The sequence below is a fragment of the Danio rerio genome, chromosome 18 (assembly GCF_049306965.1).
Source record: "Danio rerio strain Tuebingen ecotype United States chromosome 18, GRCz12tu, whole genome shotgun sequence".
NCBI classification, from domain to species: Eukaryota; Metazoa; Chordata; class Actinopteri; order Cypriniformes; family Danionidae; genus Danio; species Danio rerio.
In genome coordinates, this window is record NC_133193.1 from 49,719,370 (window position 1) to 49,738,327 (window position 18,958).

At 37.2% G+C, this 18,958-nt stretch overlaps 1 protein-coding gene across 1 annotated transcript in view; it reads right to left on the reverse strand.

Annotated features, from left to right (window-relative positions):
• The window catches only part of dner (delta/notch-like EGF repeat containing), a 62,470-nt gene that overhangs the window by 17,862 nt on the left and 25,650 nt on the right, over positions 1-18,958 (reverse strand). The window contains 6 exon segments of the mRNA NM_001282486.1: positions 3,282-3,395; positions 11,385-11,538; positions 11,663-11,800; positions 12,505-12,512; positions 14,646-14,809; positions 18,256-18,350. Of these exon segments, the coding sequence (NP_001269415.1) occupies positions 3,282-3,395; positions 11,385-11,538; positions 11,663-11,800; positions 12,505-12,512; positions 14,646-14,809; positions 18,256-18,350 (673 nt within the window).

The window sequence follows — 18,958 nt, forward strand, 5'->3', positions numbered from 1 at the left end:
ATAGTTTAAGCAGAAATGAAAATGCTGCCATTATTCAGTGCAGATTGTCATCATCCTCATATCATTCCATGTTTTTTTTTGTGAAACACAAAAGGAGAAACAAAGTGTGAGTACAAATCGTTTTGAATTTGTCAAACCTCTTCCCTCTTGAACTTCTCTACATTACTTTTATATATGTAACGGAGGCTAGCTAGTGTGCGCTGTGCAGGTAAACCTCACTCCTCTGACATCTAAGGTTGCTCTAGTGACAGACGCTAGAGGCCATGGTCTTTAGCCTCCTTGGTAGAGCAACCGAATCCCATGCGGAAGGTCGTCGGTTCGATACCAGCTCGGAGCGGGTTGGGTGGCGTAGGACCGGTGGGGTTACATTGGTGCCGTGACCCGGATGGGAGTGAGGTTTAGGTGGGTGAGTGTAACGGAGGCCAGCTAGTGTGTGCTGTGCAGGTAAACCTCACTCCTCTGACCTCTAAAGGTGCTCTAGCGACAGACACTAGAGGCCATGGTTTTTAGCCTCCTTGTTAGATCAACCGACTCCCATGCGGAAGGTCGCCGGTTCTATCCCAGCTCGGAGCGGGTTGGGCGGTGAAGGGCCGGTGGGATTACAAATGCTTAAGTACTACTGAATGTATAAACCCATGTTGGCTTATGAGCGAGTGGGAAAATAAGTGAATAAAAAGAATATGAACCCAGACTGTGATTTTGATTGTATTTAAATATGTTTTAAAGGGGTCCTATTATGCAAAAAAAAAAAAAAAAAATCTATAAGGCTTTTAAACAGTTGTGTTGTGGTGGTATGTGAGTATAACCAGATAATAATTGTAAAAATAAATTATATTTTTAATAATTTTTTGCTGTCAGGGTTCTGCCACTCTGCCCATGTAAATTCTTTTTTTGGTGGCAGAGTCTAGACACTAGCACTGTCTTGTCCTGTATGTCATTGAGGGCTCTATTTTGACGGTCCATGCGCAGAGTGCAAAACGCAGGGCGCAAATGCTTTCAGGGCGTGTCAGGACGCGTTTTTGCTAATTTAAGGACGGGAAATCTGCCTTGTGCTGCGGCGCATGTTCTAAAAGGGTTGAGTTTGTTTTCTTAATGAGTTATAGGTGTGTTTTGAGAATAAACCAATTAGAATCTCATCTCTCATTCCCTTTAAGAGTCAGCTGCGTCACGCCAAGAGCGCATTCGCTATTTACAGGACGCAAAGTAAGTCTAAGTGGAAAAAATGAGCATTTCACAAGCAAACAGTTAACAGTTGACAGTTTTCTAAAAGAAAACTGTTAAACAGAGCATCTACTGCGTGAGAATGAGAGATAATGGATCACTTTCACTTTCGCTCTTGGATTGGGAAACCTTTACGCACAGACATCAATTAGTCTATAAATAAATAATTTTGTTTGTTAAGTGCAAATATTCATTTCAAAACCATTTCTAAATTCAGTTCTAATTTCCAGCAAACGAATAAATGAATAGAGTTATATCTGAGTTATCTCCTAAAACACATGCTGTGCCCCAAATGGTCTAAAACCTGACAGGTGGGCAAATCTAAGCTTGTTTTTAATAAAACAAATATAAATATGGATCTAATAAATAATACTGCTAATAATAATAACATTATACAAAAGCAAATTGTTATGAATGAACTGAAAAAGCCTCCCGAGATGAAGAAGACATAAAAGCAGTGGTTTTTCATATTGATGTAGGCTAGAAAATAATATGTTTTGTAATATCTTAATCCTTTATATTTATATCCTATATCTATTCTTATTATATCCTATATACATCCTTAATATTTACATTTTTTCATATGTAAAGATATTTGCCTATTGCTCTCTTGTGCGTATTAAGCAGTGTGTAAGCGAGGCGCAACTCTGCGCTGGAGTTTAGACCGGGTTAGTTTTGGTCTAATGAAAAATCTATTTTAGTTTCTCAAAATAGCAACGCGCCAGCGGTCCGCCTCAGAACCCCTTCCTTTTTAGACCAGAACGCCTATGGGCGCAAAAATGAGCGCTAATGGCTAATGCATTTGCTATTTAAACAGCGTAGCGCAACGCCTCAAAACGACTCTTGTGCCAAGCTGAAACTACCAAAAGACTACTGCACCGCGTCTTGCGCCCCACTGCACCGGGTGTATGATAGGGCCTTGAGTCTCTGTTCTGTTATTGTGTCTCTGTATGGGCTCCGTAGTGAGTGCGCTCAGAACAGAGGTCACCAACATGGTGCCCGCGGGGAACCAGGTAGCCTGTGAGGATCCCATGTGTTGCCCGCAGGCCTATTCTAAAAATAGCTCACCATAGCGCCACTTACCAGTAAGCTTAATCTAATATAGAAGTAATAATTTAAAAATGTAAATATTTGCAGAGATATATAAAAAATAAAGTGTTGCACATTGATACAATAAATACAGGATATTTCCTACCCTGTTAAATCATTGTTGATTGTTGATTTTGTGAGAATCATTAACATGATCAGTGTCTTCACATGGATGAATATCATTCATTATTACGAAAAACATAAAGTATAATTAAAAGTAAATTGAGCAAATTTGTTATTTGAGAAGTGTTTATCAAACTGGTAGCCCTCCACATTAATCGGTACCCAAGAAGTAGCTCTCAGTTTCATAAAGGTTGGTGACCCCTGGCTCAGACCATGTGCGATCCCGCTGGATGCGGGCACTCGAGGTCTGTGCGTGTTTGGGACGCGTGCTCTTGTACTCGTGTTTGTGTTTTCTTCTGTCGGCATCATGCTGTTTCATTCTCAGCGTCTCAGTCTGTGTGAACATACAGTTTAGCACTTTTTTCCATGCCTCGAAAACACTGGATCTTAATTCAAGCATTTTCAAAGCTTTCCAGCACTCGTACGAACCCTGAGTATTTCAGCCTACGAGTGCATTTCTGCCTCAAGAGTTGAAGAGACTCCTATCATATTTCCTCCCCGAACTGTTTTTTTCGTGCTTCTTCAGGAAGTGTCCCGGTTCTATCTGCTGACTGCGAGGCTGCCCTGCTTAGAGAAAGAGCCTTCGCTGAAGGTACAGTCCTCCAGAGAGAGAGGGGGCGGCGCTGGGCCGCGTTTCACGATTAATTGGAAGAAAGCAAGAGAGTTTAAAATAAGCAACTCTCTGACACACTTAGAGAGAGCGAGCAGAAATAGAGCACGAATCAGGACAATTCAAGCTTAACACACGCGTACACTTGCAAACACACACACACAGGGCTAAACACACAACAGATTTGATTGTGTCGGACGTGATTTTCATGGGAAGAGGCTATTAATAGTGTGAGTACCTTCAGCACAATAGCAGTGAGGTCCTTCAAGGCTGCTGGAGCAAGTGGCTCCGTTCCTGCAGGGTCCAGAAACACAGTGATCCACCAATGACTGACAGCGCTCTCCTTCAAAACCTTGAACACACACATAGATTGATTTATTTTCCTAGTTTGAACCCATTTGAATCAGGTAAATAGGGTAAAACAGTTAAAGTCTGCATGAACCAGAAGCTGCGACTGTTTTTTTTTTTGTCACATTGTGACGCAGTTCCTGGAGAAACAGGTGGGAGTGGCTTGTTTTTTCTACTGTGAGCTGATTGGATGTAGTAAATTAGGAATTTCAACAGACAAACAGACCTAACAGACTCCTCCTCCTTGCTATTTATGTTTGTCAAAACTGACAGCTGGAGGGGCGTGGTTAAGTGTGTTAGACACGCCCAATACCTCAGACAGACATAATCTGAGAATTTAACTGAAAACAAACAGTTCTATTAAAGATTACAAGGGTAAACCATTTTTTTTGTTTCTTAATGACATACACAGATGAGTTGTTCACCACAAAACTAGCTAACTAAATCAATATTATTAGCTTTGATTTCATTTGTACTTTAACATCAGCACAAAATGGAAACTGAGATCTTTGCCTTTTATTTTCGAACAACAACAAATGAGGGGCGGGACTTGATTTTGTCTATGACGAATTGATTGGATGGTTGTGGTTTCCTATTGGTGGATCTCATGTGATTGACAGGCTCTTGTTCTAGTGAACACCAATCAGAAAAGATATATTGTTGAAGAGGGAGGGGATGTTTTGCTTATAGATTATGAGTAGGCCCACACAGAATCTGTGCGTGCAGAAATCCGCAGATTTCCACAGAAAATTTCTACTTTTGTTAATTTTTATTAATTCAGTTTTGTAATTAATTTCTGTGATATTATTGACTGATAAGAAATTGTTCATATGATTTATTTACAATACACGTTGTCAAGTAATATTTTCTGTCTTGTAGTAGATATTATTATATTAGAGACTTGCTTTGTTTACCAAAAAAGAGGATCCAATTGGATTTGCATTGCAAACATTAAATAAAAGTTTAAAATGTATTTTTTTTTTATTTCATATGTTAAGTTTTTAGTTACGATACTCCCAAAATCATTCTGCAAAAATTTGCAGATTTTTAAACAAAATTCTCAGCAGAAATATTAAAACAACGTCTGCAGATTCTGTCTGGCCCTAATTATGAGCAGTGTTGGGTAAGTCACTTCACAAAAAGAACTAATGACTAATTACCTTATTACAATTGTATTTAAATTAATGTTTCTGTCTGAAAATTAACCCAGTTACTTAGTAAGTAATTTATTGGAGTAAAGACTAAACTAAATAAATCTGACGTATATAAATAAATATATATAAGGCAGAATTATTAGCCCCCTTTGATTTTTTAATTTATTTTTTAAATATTTCTCAAATGATGTTTAACCGAGCAAGGGAATTTTCACAGTATGTCTGATAATATTTTTTTCTTCTGGAGAAAGTCTTTCGGCAAAAAACATTTTAAGGTCAAAATTATTAGCCCCTTTCAGCTATTTATTTTTTCGATAGTCTGCTAAGTTAACCTAATTAACCTAGTTAAGCCTTTAAATGTCACTTTAAGCTGTATAAAAGTGTATTAAAAATATGTAGTCAAATATTCTGTACCGTCATCATGGCAAAGATAAAATAAATCAGTTATTAGAGATGAGTTATTAAAACGTGTTGAAAAAATCTCTTCGATAAACAGAATATGGGGAAAAAAATAAACAGGGGGGGTAATAATTCTGACTTTAACTATACATATAATTGACCATAGTTTAAAAAGAATTGAAGATAATTCAATCCATATGTTGTAATGTAAATTCCTAAAACATTTAATAGTTTTTTATTGTTGGACAAAAGGCCTTATTCAGTCGAAAAATTGTTGTTATTGTGCTAAATATTTTAATAACAAATACATACACACAAACACAAACACAAACACAATTTAGATCATATATATTGTCATGAACTAATTTCTCTAAATTTAGTTTTTTAAGCATATGCAATTGTCTTGACAAATGCTTTATGTTCTTCTGTTGAAAGATGAATTAATCTGCAAAGCATGTATTAATCTGCTGCATTGAATTAATTCATATAGAAATGTTGACTTTACAGTATTTAAGCCAAGTCTATTATAAGTAACTATAATTAAATGATCCCTCACTCAACTTTTTTAGTGGAAAAGTAATTTAATTATGTTAATTAGTTACTTTGTAGCTATTTATAACCCACGGAAGAACATGCAAACTGACCAACTGACCCAGGCAGGACTCGAACAGGGACCTTAATGCTGAAGAGCACAATTTCTGATGTGTAATAGCTCATACCAAAACGCTCGAAAAATGTCCTTTTTAGTCCAAAAACAGCTTTTTATTAAACCCAAAGCTGCTTGTCTTAGTATGACATGAGAATGCAGCAAAAGAAGTGTGTGTCTATTTGTCAGGTTAATTTGTTTTTTGATGCATTACTGAAAAATATTGGATCCTGACAGTAATTTCGCAAAACACAAGTATGAGTAAAAATGTATTTATCATTATTTCCCCTTTCATACACATATTGTTTGATGTAGACAGTTGATGCATTTTAACCCAAATGACCCATATTGTTTTCAGTTTACATCAAAGCCAGCATTTATCTATTATTTTAATATGCAAAGCAGTAGGCCAATTAAAGCACTGGGTGTTTACTTCAAAGAAAGCGGCAAATCTACCAAAACCAAGGCTATGTCTACACTAATCTGAATAAATTATTCTGAACCCTCACTAATGTTTTTGATCGCACTCTATTTTAATGTCCAATTCACACTATTGGCGGCATGGTGGCTCCGTGGTTAACACTGAGGCCTCACAGCAAGAAGGTTGATGCTTGATGGTTCAAGACCTGGCTGGGTCAGTTGGCAATTCTGCGGAGTTTGCATGTTCTCCCCGTGTTGGCGTGGGTTTCCTCTTAGTGTTCCGGTTTCTCCCAGACTCCAAACACATGCGCTAAAGGTGAATTGGATGAACTAAATGGGCCGTAGTGAGAGTATGTGTGTATGGGTGTTTTTCAGTACTTGGTTATGGCTGAAAAGGCATCCGCTATGTAAAACATATGCTTGAATAGATGGCGGTTCATTCCGCTGTGGTGACCTCTGATAAATAAGGGACTAGGCTGAAGGAAAATAAATGAATGAATGAATCTTGCTAACCTTATAAATGTAAAACAGAGAACATAAAAAATACATAATAATAATAATAATAATGATGATGATGATGATGATGATAATAAAAATAATGATAATAAAGATAATAATAATAATAATAATAATAATGATGATAATGATGATGATGATGATGATAATAATAATAATAATAATAATAATAATAATTATAATTATAATAATATTAATAATGATAATAAAGATAATAATAATAATAATAATGATGATGATAAAATATTAATAACAATAATGATAATAATAATAATAATAATAATAATAATAATGATGATGATGATGATGATGATAATAATAATAATAATGATAATAATAATAATAATGATAATAAAGATAACAATAATAATAATAATAATAATAATAATAATAATAATAATAATAATGATGATGATGATGATAAAATATTAATAACAATAATGATAATAATAATAATAATAATGATGATAAAATATTAATAACAATAATGATAATAATAATAATAATAATAATGATAATAAAATATTAATAACAATAATAATAATAATAATAATAATAATAATAATGATAAAATATTAATAACAACAACAATAATAATAATAATAATAATAACAATAATAATAATAATAATAACAATAATAATAATAATAATAATAATAATAATAATAATAATAATAATAATAATAATAATAATAATAATAATAATAATAATAGCATTTCCAGTTTTTAATCCCTAAAACTAACCCTCACAAAAACTCATTTTCATGTGATGTTGATTTCAGGTTTTTATATTGCTTGTGGGGACATTTAGTCCTCGTAATGTAGAAAAACCTCCCAAATGGCTCCTAGTAAACACAATCTGTTCCTTTTCTTCAGATTTAAAAACATTTAACAAAGCCTTCAGTTATAAACCAGCACAAATCAGTGGGCCAAAGCAGGCTGTGTGCTTTTCTTACAACACAGCTAATTAACATCATTTATGGCCTCCTGTGTTCTCTATAATCCTCTTACAGAAACGGACAGAGCGGTAAACCGTGTTTGTTTATGTGTTTGCACTTGTTCCTCTAGACCTTAACAGATACGCTACACAATCAGCACGTCCCAGACAACATTTCTTAAAAAAGGCAGAGTTGCTTCTTAAATACCAGGCTGAAAATAATCTTCATTTACATTATCAAAGGCGTTTGTTCATCCGTGACCTTCATGTCTCTTGCTCACCTTTTATTTTGCTCTTCTTTTCCTATTTATTTCTATCATTGTAAGCATCTTCATTAAAACTCAAAGCATTGAGCCCAAGGTTAACCTCCATTCTTCCCTGACAGCGCATGCATCTATGCAGAAATTATAAGGTTCAATTCATTTTTTGTGCTAGATTTATGCTATGCTAATTTATTCAAAGAGTGAATTATGAAAAGCTTTAATATGAATATTTGTGTACACTGAAGAAAGTGATTCATTGGATTATTTTTTAAGGTAAGTGGTTGCAAACTATTTATTTGGGCTGAGTTTAAACAAATGAAATTTGGTAATTCATTCATTTTCTTTTCAGTTTAGTCTCTTTATTAATCTGGGGACGCCACAGCAGAATGAACTACCAACTTATCCAGCATATGTTTTACACAACTTCCAGCTGCAGCCCATCACTGGGAAACACCCATACATTCATTCACACACATACACTATGGCCAATTTAGCTTACCCAATTCATCTATAGTGCATTTGTTTGGACTTGTGGGGGAAACCGGAGCATCCGGAGGAAACCCACGCCAACAAGGGGAAAACATGCAAACTCCACACAGAAATGTCAACTGACCCAGCCGAGACTTAAACCAGCAACCTTCTTGCTGTGAGCAGACATCGCCACCCACTACGCAACCTTGCCACTCTTAAATTTAGTCATGTCCTTTACTTATTTTGTTTGTTTAAATTTAGGTTATATAAATTGTTTGCAACATTTTGCAATGAACCATTTTTTTCAGTGTAGAACCTAAACTAACCTTTCTTAAGGGCATCTTACAGTAAAATTACTAACATTAAGGGCCCTATCATGCATCCGGCGCAACAAGGTGCAAGACATGTTTGACGCAATTTGTTGCTATTTTCAGACAAGTGCAACAGTAATTTTCGTGTTTTGCGGCACTTTGTTTAAATAGTAAATCCATATATATATATATATATATATATATATACAGTTGAAGTCAGAATTATGAGCCCCCGTTTATTTTTTTCCTCGATTTCAGTTTAACAGAGAGTGATGTTTTCAGCACATTTCTAAACATAATAGTTTTAATAACTCATTTCTAATAACTGATTTATTTTATCTTTGCCATGATGACAGTACATAATATTTGACTAGATATTTTTCAAGACACTTCTATACAGCTTAAAGTGACATTTAAAGGTTTAACTAGGTTAATTAGGTTAACTAGGCAAGTTAGGGTAATTAGGCAAGTTATTGTATAATGATGGTTTGTTCTGTAGACTATCGGAAAAATATATAGCTTAAAGGGGCTAATAATTTTGACCTTAAAATGTCTTTCAAAAAATGTTAATTTTTAAAATTTTTTAAAAGGTTTTATTTTAGCCGATATAAAACAAATAAGACTTTCTACAGAAGAAAAAATATTATCAGACATACTGTAAACATTTCCTTGCTCTGTTAAAAATCATTTGGGAAATATTTTAAAAAGAAAAAAAATTCAAAGGAGGGGGCTACTAATTCTGACTTCAACTGTATATTTATTTTTATTTATTTATTTATTTTTTTGCCAAACGAGTGGCATATTTGATAAATCTACTCACACATAATAAAACAACAATTATGATATTATTGTTGAGGCAAGTATTATACACCTCATTAAATAAACAAACAACAGACACACATTCTTGCACTGTATTTATGAGGACTTCCCATTGACGTAATGGTTTTTGTACTGTACAAACTGTATATTGTATCTCCCTACCCCTTAACCCAACCCTCCCTGCTGAAAAATCCAGCTTTAACCAGCCTAGGCTGGTTGGCTGGTTTTAGCTGGTTGACCAGGCTGGTTTTAGAGGGGTTTTGGCCATTTCCAGGCTGGTTTCCAGCCATTTCCAGCCTGGTCTTAGCTGGTCAGGCTGGAAAATGACCAGCTAAATGACCAGCTAAATTGACCAGCTTTGTTTAAGCTGAACATAGCTGGTTTTGACTGGGCTCCCAACCTGGCTAGGGTGGTCAAGTTGGTTTTAGCTGGTCATCTAGCCTGAAAAACCAGCCTGGAAATGGTCAAAACTCCTCTAAAACCAGCCTGGTCGACCAGCTAAAACCAGCCAACCAGCCTAGGCTGGTTTAAGCTGTTTTTTTTTTTTTCAGAAGGGCAGGGAACAATCTGCATTTGTACATTGTCAAAATGTAAGTGTTATTCATGAGGATCGGTAAACCACACTGAACTCAGCTAAACTGAACTGAACTTAAACACTAAAAAAACTGAACTACACTGTTCCAATTTACTATGACCATTTATGTAAAGCTGCTTTGACACAATCTAAAGCGCTATACAAATAAAGGTGAATTGAATTGAACTGAATGAGCAGTTTTCCTCATGGGGCCAAACAATTGTTACAACAAGGTCAAAATTGACTGAGATTGGTTACTTCTAAGGACATTTGGTCCCCATAAGTATGGCCGGACAGAGTTTATGGACATTTTTTGCCATTTCTGCGCAGAATTTTGTATAAAATCTGCAGATATGAAATGATTTTGGAAGTATCATAACTAAAAACATAATATATGAAATAAAAATTGATACCTTTTTAACTTTGATTTAATGTTTACAATGCAAATCCAATTAGATCCACTTATTTGGTAAACAAAGTCTCTCATATTATATATCTACTGAAAGACAGAAAATATTACTGTACACACTGTATTGCAAATAAATCAAATTAACATTTTCATTTTTGACAATAATATTACTGAAAATAATTTTAAAACAGAATAAATATACACACTTTTACACAAGTAAATAAGTAGACTCAATAGCCCCTTTCACACAGTGATACCGGTAAATATCCGGAAAATTTCCGGAACGACTTTACCGGTATGTTCAAAAAAGCGCTGTTCACACAGGCGAGGACGTTACGGAAATTTTCCGGAAAAGAGCATTCACACATTCATTTCAAAATACCGGTAAATTCTGACATCATTCACCACAAATGAGCTTTAAACGGCTGCGCTTGTATTTGTAAACATTAGACTAAATTACAAACTCTGTGGATGATCAATATTGTGAACAACTTTCGCAGGATCACTTTCTCATGTCGAGATATTCATAATATGTGCGTGTGCTGGCGCTCACAGGCTGTTTCACAGGCACACGCAAAGCTTGAAGGTAAACAAACAACGGCTTATCATAAGCATCTCATCGATGATTATTTGCACAGTTGGCATTAAGAAGAACATATAAACGTGATCTGACTAACTTCTAGCAGCTAAATGTGTCTGGGAAAATATTGAAAGGCTTTTATTCTCACAAACCGCGCGGACGTAAATGCGTCTGACTGTTGTGATTGGCTAAAGCAGACGTCTCACGTCAGCATGTTCTAGACGTGCACGCGCTTATTACGGCAATCTTCCTTCTGCATTCACACTGCATTCACAACAATGTTACAACTTCTCTTTCCGGAAAATAGCCAGAACGAATTTACCGGTATTTTCAAAAAGGACCTGTTCACACATACAACCTTTCCGGAAAATTGCCGGCAATTTTCCGGAAAGGTCTGTATGTGTGAAAGGGGCTAATGATGGGCTCAAAATCTGAAGAAACCTGCAGATTTCTGCGCCCGCAGATTCTGTCTTGGCCTACACACAGAGACACACCTGTCTGGCAGGTACAGGTGTAGTTTTGTCCTTCATCTCTCTGTCTGAGGTCAGCACAAGAGCCGTTGTTTTCACAGGGCTTCAGATGGCAGGCATCAAACTCCTCGCAGAAGATCCCAGAATAACCATCATCACACCGACAGTAAAAGGTGTCCTGTGAGCCAGTCGGGTGACAGAAAACACAGCTGTTAAATCAGCACCTCTGAGAGGAAAACTGCAGCACAGATTCAGTTCACTAAAAAGAGGAAATAAGGCTCATTATGATGTGAGGTCATTACCACGGAGGACTGGGTGACGCATTTGCCTTTCCCGGAGCATTGTGGGTCACTGAATGCACTGCCGGGCTCCATGCAGTTATTGGTTTTGACCAGGAGATGAAGCCTCAAAGTGACCTCTGGACCAGAGGGAGAGCCAACATGAAGAACACCTACAGTGTGTGGAGGGAAAATAACAACTGAATCAATAGTCGTAAAGAATAAGTTGATTTAAAAAAGTAAGTGGAGCCACCAGGACGGCTGCCGGGGTTTTGCAATGTGCTTGCTACTATTTGTAACCATTATTCTGTTATTTTTTAATAACTGAACCAGTTGGGTTAAATATTTGGTGCTTTGTTGGGTTATTTTTGGGTTGTTTATTAAATAACTCAACCAGTTAGGTTACAAATTTTGAATTTCAACAGATTTAATTGACACAGTACAGCCAAAGAGCTTAGAATGACCAAGAGGCGACACTCAGAATGTTCCATTGCAACAGCATCGCCCACAAATAGCATAGAATCACCAAGAGGCGACACTCTAGTGCAATTTAGTAAACAGCCGCTAGATGGCGCGGCGGCCATTTTGGAATGAAAACCCCAACAGAACAACAGCTTATTACCCTGCTAAAAAATCCAAGTTAAACCAGCCTAAGCTGGTTGGCTGGTTTTAGCTGGTTAACCAGGCTGGTTTTAGAGGGGTTTTGGCCACTTCCAGGCTGGTTTCCAGCCATTTCCAGCCTGGTCTTAGCTGGTCAGGCTGGGAGATGACCAGCTAAAACCAGCTTGACCAGCCTAGCCAAGCTGGGAGTCCAGCCAAAACCAGCTATATCCAGCTTAAACCAGGCTGGTTTAAGCTGGATTTTTCAGCAGGGATAAGTCTGTAAGAAAACTAATAGAAGTGCTGATGATTGTGATGGTAAGTGTTGTATTGTGGTCTTTCAGGTTGTATCTCAGCTTTAATGCGCTTTTCAAATAAATAAATAAAAAACAAAGCAGCTGCTTGCCATCGGGACAGCAATAAGATCCAATGGACAGCCGATCGCTTCCACTCCAAAATGGCGGAATCCGGGGCTGTTGTTGCGATGCTGTTGCAATGGAACGTTCTATTGAGTGTCACCTCTTGGTCATTCTAAGCTCTTTGGCCCCCAGCAACAGCCCTGGATTCCGCCATTTTGGAATGTTCCACAGTTTTCCACAGTTTTCATTCCAAAATGGCCGCCGCGCCATTTAGTGGCTGTTTCTCGAATTACACTGGAGTGTCGCCTCTTGGTGATTCTATGCTCTTTGGTTCAGCTGTATTAACATGTATGCGTAATGTTGTATTTGCGTTATAACGTTTATTTAAGCTCTAACACAATATTATTGTTGTTTTTATCGATTTACCTTTCTGTGTCATATTTTTATATCCGTTTCACCAGCATTCTTAATTACTGATGATACAAACTCGCGTTTAATAGTCGATCTATATCAAATAGATAAAAATGTTGTGTCTGGAACTCAAAATGTATAGTGGAAATAAAGCATTTTAAATATTTTTGCATGTTATTTATGTACACAGCCATAATTATAGAATTAATAAAAGTACTAGTAATAGTAGCAATAGTAATAACAGAATGGAAAAAATTACATTTAATGAAAATAACTCAATGCACTGGGTTAAATTTTAGAACCCAATGCATTGGGTAAAAATAACCCATAGCTGGATAGGTGCCATAATAACCTTTGGTTGGGTTATATGTTAGGGTAATCTTAACCAAACTCTTTTAAATGAGTACTAGTGCCTTTAGCACAAGCATACAACCCTTTCTTGAAGTAAAACCATAAGTTTGAAGAACAAGTTTATTCACTTTAATATATTTTTCCATTTGTGTGTCTCTTTTTAAATTTTCTTTTCTTTTTTTCTTTTATAATTATTATTAATTTTACCTAATGCGGCATGCTGCCAACCTCAACTTTCAGTACTGACCTGTTTATATACCATATTTGTATAAATATGGTAATTTTCATAATTTTTCTATTTGTACTCTTATTTTCTCCTTTACTTTTAATTTGTTTAACTGTCATAAAAATCAGAATAAACAACTGAGAATCTCAGATATAAACACAAACAGATGAGTAAACAGTTGTGCACAGACGCACAAGCACACAGACTGCAGTGGCGCTCAAGGACAAAGTTTGTTTGCTGCACAGAACCAAAGAAAAATTCCCTCATTAGTGTCTAGAATAGCTCAGAGATGCAAACAATTTAGAAACAGACATTATACATGAGGATGTTTCAAAGGCAGTGGCTGCAATTCCAAGAATGCAGAGTACGGACTTGCGTTCTTGTGGAGACCTCGGAAGAACGAACTCAGGAGACCGCGAGGACAGAGGACACGTCCTGTGATAAATGAGATGCTGTGTTCTTCCTGATGGTCACATGACCTTCATGTGTTTTTAATGGAATATTATTTAAACATTACAGCATTCATTTAACGATTTACTGTTTTCCCCCTTTTTAAAATATATACTCTGCATAAAAACATTATCAATATACGTTGCACAATACAAATAAAAAAGGTTTTAATACGAATTTCAGCAAACAAACAGCCTTAATGTGTTCATTCCTTTATTAAGATGTCCATGGTGATGTTTATATTCACCGTTTCAATTAGGGAAACTCCTGAAGTAAATGAGTTACATCTCTGAACTTTAATAATAAATCTAAATAAAACGCAGCTCTTTTTATTGAGTCCTCCAGTCGCAATGACTTCTGGGACTTCTAGAGCAAATTCGGTGCTCAAGTCTGCATCGATGCGTCCTCGATATCAAGAACACGCGTCCTCTGTTCTTGCGGTCTTGTGTATTGGAACTGAACTTTGGCAGCTGATGATGACGTTACAAGAGAACACGAGGACACAAGACGGCTGAAAAATGCATATTGAGAAACAGCCAATAAGTGTGCCTGCATATCTGCAGAACACTTCCACCACATAACAGACACACAGGTGAGAATGCAGACGTACTGATGAAGTAGTTGTGCCCCAGCGGCAGGGACTGATCGGGCAGCACCAGACCCTCAGAGCTCTGCTGGAACCACATGATCGTGCCGTCAGCAACCGAGCACTGCTCATAACCAGACGCACCAACACGCCACAGCACCGCAGAACCACTCACATTTCCAACCAGCCTACAGACAGACACAAAAAGAGAGCACAGTTCACAAAGTAAAACACAACTTCAATAAAAAAAAAACATTTTTAAGGCTTGATTTTTTTCTTATTAGGCAAAAATAGGCTTCCATCTATTCATTTATGATTTAGAGCAGAGGTGTCAAATCCAAACTTGGTAAGGGCCGCACTGAGGCCCCGTTTACACTAATGCGTTTTAGTTTGAAAACGCATTAGTTTTGCTACGGTTATGCCAACCGTCCACACTACGCCGGAGTTCTCGAGCGCCGAAAACGGAGCGTTTCGAAAACGCTGAAGAGGCCGTTTTCATTCTGAAACGCTGCTGCTCCGTCTCACGCCTGTTTCACACCGCAAGCGTCAGCGGCGCGTGAGCAGAGCGTGAGCAGCGCGTATGTCGAGCAGTAGCAGCACGCAGGCGTTTGCCTTTCACACCAGCTGCGTCTGCAGCGCGCAGCTCTTCGGCAGCTGCTGCTGAGATCAACCTATCTCTGTCTATTCTATCTAGTTACCCCTCTATATACAAATACACTTTTTAAACTTTTCATCTGTACCAAGGCCCCTCCTATGCTGTTTCATTAACCTGCAAATGTTTATTTTACAAATTTTATAGATCAAATAGTACTGTATGCTTCTAAAGCTAACTTATATGAGAATTGTCTACAGTCAGAAGACAATCGCCTGTGATATCATGTCATTTGTTTTTTGATTATCAGGTTGCTGTAGACCTAGTTATAATCATATTTATACAATATAGTTATAATGATATTTATACTTGATCAAACTAGTGTTAATTTCTCCGCTTTAGTGATGTCCAGCGGCAGAAAAACAGCTCGTTAATTCATGCTCGTGCAGATGATGAGACGGACAAAAGTAATTAATGCATGCCATTCTTTTACTTATTTTCGTGTTGTCAGATTCACAGTGCAAACAGCTCCCGGTAGGAATAATTCGAGTGAACATAAAACAAAGCCGATTAAAACTTTCTTGCTCTGCTCAGCTGCACAGAACACAGCGAGCTCACATAATCCAGCATGCGTGTCGCACTACACTACCCACAATACACTTCGCTATGGACTACAAATCCCGTAAATATTCCATTTCCCCTCTCCTACAACACTAGTGTGCAACTTAAGCAAAACTGATAGTAAAATAGTTTTACATTTGGTTTTGTAGTTCGGGCCTAAATAAATGTTTGTTGCCGTTTTTAATCGTTTTAAGTTCATTTGAATGACTATATATAAACCATTTGACATTATTAACGCATTTATTGGGTAAAATTGTTAGTTTTTACTGTCATTCAATGTGTTTTGGTCATTCTCAATGCTCTGTCACTTTAATTGAGCGTGAGCAGCGCGTCAAAAATAGACCCAGCGCCGAAACTATCGCTGCACTGCTGCTTCGGCGACGCTCACGCCTCGCTCTGACGCGCTGCTGCTGCGTGCGGTATGAAAGCTCTAATCTGTTAACATGGACGCCGAAAACACACGCGCTGCTCACGCTCTGCTCACGCGCCGCTGACGCTTGCGGTGTGAAACAGGCGTCAGTGTGGATGATGGAAAACGGAGACATCTGAAAACGGAGGCGGGGCTGCAGACATTCGCGTCTCTGATTGGGGCTTTTCCTGAATATTAAGTAACCTAACACACACAGTTCAATCCTGCATTCTCTCCTTGTAAGTTCAGACTTCGCAAGTTTGATCAAGGCTGCAGTCTCTTCTTCTCAGTTTGATATGGACAACAGACTATACCGAGGACACGGGTAAATCTTCAAAGGGAACAGTGTACTTTATAACTTCATTCACATCACCCTGGCCACGTTGTTTCACTTTCTCAACAATAAAATGTAAACATGATTTAAGGAACTGCCTATTTTCATTTTAATATTAACAACTAAACAGACAGCAGAAATGTTGAGGCGTCGTGCTGCATGAGTGTCATCTTCACTGTGTGAATATTTATAACAAAACGGAGCCAATGACAACTGCCTCCTTTCAATTTCAGTGAAAATACGAAACACACCCTCTCTTTTGCTCAATATCAGTTTTAATAATCGATAATGGCCATTATAAAAGTATAACATACAATAAGTTTATACATTATGGGAAATAAAGGCAAGCGATCAGTCAATATACAGAATAGGCTACGTGCTTACATTAATCATTTACTTATCTTTGCGCTCAGCCAAAACACGTTACCTGAGAACAAGTAATAGATTCCAATGACCAAAGTCAGGGAATATGTCGTTAGATAAAGACAACAAGATGAATGAAATATCCCGATTAATAAATATAGTGAGATTAGATCCAGCGGGAGATGCTTGATGAGGAGTCCGACTAGCAGAGCTCTCATCTGGGTAGATGGGCTGCAGCGCTTGCCCGAGAGTGTCTGTGTGGTCACGTGATGTGCGTTTTCAGCGTTTTGGTGTGGACGGAGAGCAGTTCAGAAACGCTGGATAAAACGCGAGTGTGGACGCGGATCGTTTTCATTCTAAAACGCCGTTTTAAAACTAAAACGCACTAGTGTAAACGGGGCCTGAGTGTTGTGAATAAAGTTAGGGGCCGTACATACACACTTTTAAAATGTATTTATTGGAGAAAATAAAAGTGTATTAACAACTGTATTACATCTCTATAACACTTCATTAAACGACATTTATCAAAATAGCAAGGTTTCAGGTTTAATTTTAATTTGGTCCACATTTGTGTCACAGCAGGTTTTATCTCCATCAAAACATGAAATATGGTCTCTAACCAATATAAGCATAAAACAGTACAGTAGGAGGAAAACTGTTAAACAGCACATTTAAGAAGGGAAAAATAAAGCAATATATTTATTAGTAGGCTATTATAGATAAATAGTGGCCTATTTAAAAATTAATGGTAAGAAATTTTGCTCCAAAGGGCACTTGCACTAGGCATATATGTCAAAGCTAAGAAAACTAGGAGTTTTTAACTCTTACCAGACACCCTGAATCTTTTCATAGTAACAATCTCATCTATTATAGGTGTAATGTCCCTTACCATGGCTATTTTCATTACAGACATAATATGGTGGTCTGTGAGGCGAGATCTGTGGGATCCCTACTGAAAAAAACAGCTTAAACCAGCCTGGTCGTCCAGCCTGGTTTTAGAGTAGTTTTGGCCATTTCCAGGTTGGTTTCCAGCCATTTTCAGCCTGGTCTTAACTGGTCAGGTTGGGAGATGACCAGCTAAAACCAGCTTGACCAGCCTAGCCAGGCTGAAAGCCCAGCCAAAACCAGCTATGTCCAGCTTAAACCAGGCTGGTCAAGCTGGTTATAGCTGGATTTAGCTGGTCATTTTCCAGTCCTATGCTATTTGACAAATTTTAAAAGAATAGTATTTCAAACAAATTTAAACAGCCCACCCCTTTACTAAATATCTTATTTTCCTTTTTTAAGAAAAATAGGACAGGAGGAAGCTTCCTACTTCACAGCTGTTTCCTCTGCGAGCTCCAAGGAGATGCTCATCATTCCGGCAGACTCTCCTCCTGCGGTGCTCACACATTCAGCTTCATTAGTAATCTAGAAACACACACACACACACCCAGAGTTATCCTGCCTTCCAGACCAGACTGAGCTGTCATTGCACATTAGTATCACAAAAACACACACTTCTTATTTTCTAATACACTACCTGATAAAAGTCTTGTCGCCTATCCAAGTTTTAGGAACAACAAATAATATCTTGACTTCTAGTTGATCATTTGGGATCAGAAGTGGCTTATATGAAAGGCAAAGGCCTCTAGATTACACTTATTTTTAGCAAAATAAAATATGATAATGCCTTGATTTTTAATTATTTCATTAGGACAGTAAGGTCTGACTTTGCTTAGACAAAAGTCTTGTCATTTAACAGAAATAATGTCCAGTATAGAATATAAAGTCGTGCTGCAGTGGAGAAAGAATGAATATTGTGTCTGACTCCATCATGAGCTTGGAGGACTGCATCCATACATCTCTGCAATGACTCAAATAACTGATTAATTAATAAAGTCACCTGGAATTAATAATAAAGTCATCTGGAATTAATAATGAAGTCATCTGGAATGGCAAAGAAGCTGTTCTATAATGTCTCCGACACCGCCTGTAGTCCCATTTAGCAACTTGATAGCAACGTCTTTTTAAAGAAG